This window comes from Gavialis gangeticus, unplaced genomic scaffold, assembly GCF_001723915.1.
Source record: "Gavialis gangeticus isolate Ggan-Ray unplaced genomic scaffold, GavGan_comp1, whole genome shotgun sequence".
In the NCBI taxonomy this organism is placed as follows: domain Eukaryota; kingdom Metazoa; phylum Chordata; order Crocodylia; family Gavialidae; genus Gavialis; species Gavialis gangeticus.
The window spans coordinates 74,507,954-74,512,016 of NW_017729022.1; the positions used below are offsets into that span (position 1 = coordinate 74,507,954).

Sequence of the window (4,063 nt, forward strand, 5' to 3'; positions counted from 1 at the left end):
ATTTTGAGGTGCAGTTTCCCCAAAGCCCCTGCACCTGCCTCCTTGAAACTTAGCAGACTTTATGGCCTCCACAGGGGCTAGCATGCCTGCAGTTTTGACCCCACTGAGTCTTAACACGTACATGTGACCCTAGTTTTGCTTTCAGGATTTTGGGGTGCAGTTTCTCTGAACCCCCCCAACAACCAACAACCCCAAACGAACAAAAAAAACTTACTAAAAACAAAATGCTGGCTCCTCAGTGGGAGCCAGCAGTCCTTCCAGCCACACAGTCCACCAGGGGAAAGAGAGGAGGGCAGGGGGCTGCTGGCACACAGGCAGGTAGGGCCACTGGGGCCTCTTGGCCAATCAGAGGCATGGGGGAGGGCACTATGATAAGCCCTCAAAAATGGCAGTCAGCCCTGCGATCTGCCGGTGAAATCAGCCGCCTGCCTCCTTGAGTTGGTTAGGCCCTTACATATAAGCACCTAGATAGAAAACCAGCACCCAGTTTTTATATATTTACTTATAGATGCTTTGAAGGCTCATCTTTGCATTCTCTGAATACCATAGACATTAATGAATTTATGGCAGGGTTGCATATAATACAATGCAGGGTTGAGCAGAGACACCTCAGTTAGCTCTAAATGAGCCAGCTCAGGTACCAGAAGTAGTGCTGGTGACCTGCTGGTGGTCCATCAGGGGTTTACTAGCCCTGCTGAGAAGTGGAATATATTAGCCTGGGCAAAGCGCCATGTTAGTGTGACTATGTTGCTTCTGTACCCAAGCTAGCTTGCGTGTTTCTACACAGCACTGCATTGCACAGTGCAAATGCATTCTCTGTCTCCTAGCAGCCCTTTGAGGGAAGGAATTGTTATCACTCACCAGAAAAAATGGGTGACTTACCCTGGGTCACAGCGAAAACTTGTGACAGAGCTAAGGTCAGAAACCAGATCTTCTGAGTCCATCCCAAACCATCTTCTTTCCAAAGGCTTGGTATCATTCATCAGGAGGATCAGGACTGAAATAGTGAGGGAGGCTGCCAGTTTGGATGAAGGCACCTGATAAAAACTGTGCATGCTGACTTTGTGTCTGACTCAGGTCACTCTTGTTAGTGCCTCTATGTCAGAAGCAACCACAAATTTAAGAGCAGTGCAGCAAATAAGTTGGAGTATGGGAACCCCCAGCTAATTAACTATGCATTGTTTTGCTGCCTCATAGATGGTGTTTTTTGGCTATATGATATTCAGTATACTCCTTGGATTGCTAGCTGACAGGTACGGTCGCTGGAAGGTGAGTGTTCCCAAACTTTCCATTTTACTTGCTGTTAAGTGTTCAAGCCAATCTCACAGAAAAACTGTAACTATAAGATTGGCTTTTATGTGATTCCTGAGATGTGCCATACTCTTTACAAGGATAACTCAAACAATCCTCGCAACATCCCTGTTGTTATTTTTGCATACCCTTGCCCAAGGACACAAAGTGACTCACAGGCAGGACTGGAATGCAATCTGGGGAGATTTTTCAAACATGGGCCCCTAGTTATGCCTCCAAAAACATAGAACATGGTGAGCACCAATAGAGGATTTGCAAATTATTAAGAAGTTACTACCCTACTTCTGTATCCCATGTGTTTCCAGTATTAGAAGTGTTTCCAGGAGACTGGTCCCTGGTCCCTGGTCCCTTTCAGGATGGGAAACCAGGCTCCATGAACGTAGACACTGGTGACAGAGAAGCTAGACTGTGTACTGTAGTTGAGTAGTGGGAGGTTGAAGCATTTAAAAATGAACAAGGTAACATTAATATCAATTGGATGCAAAGCTGTGGATCTTTGGCCCTTTCTGTCTCCCCTTCAGCTTGCTCTAAAACCCATTAAAAGATTTGTAGCATGAGTTTGCTCTGTGGTAGCTGTATGTCCAGTCAGAGACACTCCTGAGCATGCCCTGCCCACCCATTCCTGTTCCAAACCTAGAAATGTGCTTGTAAGGCCACTCCAAGGTTAACCCAATGGCCACTCACAAGCACTTCAGAGACCGAGATCTCTGAGTAGCCTTAGGGCAGGAGTGGGCAAAATGTGGTTCGCAGGCCAGATGCAGCCCACCAGGCCATTCTATCCAGTCCGCGGGGCCCCTAAAAAATTTAGAAAATTAATATTTATCTGCCTCTGGCTCCCTGTCATGCTGCCCTCGATGGCTTGCCAAAACTCAGTAAGTGGCCCTCCACCCGAAATAATTGCCCGGCCCTGCCTTAGGGGGATACTTCTGATGGATGCCTTTCCAGGTTTGAAATTGGTGGACAGGAAGAGTTGAGCTGGGTCTGTTTGGAAGCATCTCTGCCAGGAGACATGCTGGAACTATGGTATAGACCAAGGTTGCCAACCCATGACACATGCCAAAAGTTGTACGTGCCAGTCTGGGGAGGGAACATGCAGCATAGCAGCAGATATATCGGTCAGGAGGCAGAAAGCAGAGGAGAATATTAGGCTGGGAGCACAGGTGTGGGAGCAGAAGGGAGAGCAGCAGATAGGGCAGGGGAAGGGGATCAGAGTGGCACTTGGGAAGGGTGCGCAGGTAATTTGTGACACATCTGCCAAAAAAAGGCTGGCCCCTACTGGTGCAGACAGACCCATTGAGACATCAGCCGGCTTTGGATCAGGTGCTTTAAGAAGCCAGCTTGGAAGAATGAGACTATGGAACTTTTTGTGCCAGCTCAACTGGAGGTGGTGCTCACCAAGCAGAAGCGTTTGCCCACCGCAGTTCATTTCAGCAGACTCCCAGACACCTGCACTTGGAACATCTGAATGGGGTCAGCTGATTTCTGCTTTACTAACAAGCACCTGCTTAAAGTGCTCTCTTGAACAGGACAATATTCTGAATTGGAGCTTAATTTTTTTTCCATTCTGACCTCTCCCTTTCAGATTCTGCTGATCTCTTTCCTGTGGGGGGCCTATTTCTCCTTGCTGACATCATTTTCTCCATCCTACATCTGGTTTGTTTTCCTCCGGGCCATGGTGGGATGTGGCGTGTCAGGCCATGCACAAGGGTAAAGTTGTACTTCAAGCATTATGGCACTCATGGCAGCAATAAGTATATAAAAATCAAGAACACCTGATATGAGGGAGAGGTTGTCTGAATGCTACCTATGTCTTACTTGACTGGTTAAGTGTCATTTATTAAGTAGATAATCTGTTTTGAAATTGTGTGCGTGTTTGTATGTGTAGGGATGGGGAGGGTAGGAGAAGGGATAGGTGGTGACAACAAAAAAAAATTGGGGGGTCAAAATGCTTATCTTATTGAAATTTTCCAGTTGGTGTGACTGATAATCAAATTAATTTCACTATCACAAAACTCAAAGGAGAAACAATCTGTAAGAGATGTTAACTCATAGTATCCAGACTATGAATTACTTTGAAAAGATTTTGTTAGTCTGTTAAAAATAGCATAACTCTTTTAAAGTACAGGTTTCCCTTGTCAACCACTAGGGTTAGGTTCCTGAAAGTTCCCGTGTTTGGCAAAACCATGGTTGGCAAGACAAAAGGCTTATGGGAAAAACAGCAGGTGGCGGGCTGATGTGCAACCACAGAAAACCATGGTTACTCAAAACTGTATACCGTGGTAGCTAAAATGGTATATAGACTATTAAGCATGGATACTCAAAACTGTGGTTGGCAAGGGAGACATGTATACTGTTCTATAGGGTAAGAGGTCAGGCCATGGTAGCCTGTGACTGATTCGGGATAAAATTTCATAGGTCTGAGAAACCATTAGATCTTCTAGACTTAAGTCCAGATTACCATCTTTTCTCAGATATAACACACATCATAGTTTCATAGTTTCTAGGGCCAGAAGAGACCTGAGCAGATCATCTAGTCAAACCCCCTGCCATGGCAGGAAAGAGTACTGGGGTCAAACGACCCCAGCAAGGTGTTCATCTAACCTCCTCTTAAAAACCCCCAGGGTAGGAGCCTGCACCACCTCTCTTGGAAGTTGGTTCCAGACCCTAGCCGCCCTGACCGTGAAATAGCGCCTCCTGATGTCTAACCTAAACCTACCCTCTGCCAGCTTGTGACCATTATTCCTGGTCACTC

At 46.3% G+C, this 4,063-nt stretch overlaps 1 protein-coding gene across 1 annotated transcript in view; it reads left to right on the top strand.

Annotated features, from left to right (window-relative positions):
- Positions 1–4,063, top strand: part of SVOPL (SVOP like) — a 47,515-nt gene that overhangs the window by 13,646 nt on the left and 29,806 nt on the right. The window contains exons 5-6 of the mRNA XM_019515396.1: positions 1,198–1,269; positions 2,894–3,018. Coding sequence (XP_019370941.1) covers positions 1,198–1,269; positions 2,894–3,018 — 197 coding nt within the window. The remainder of the gene's footprint in view (positions 1–1,197; positions 1,270–2,893; positions 3,019–4,063) is intronic.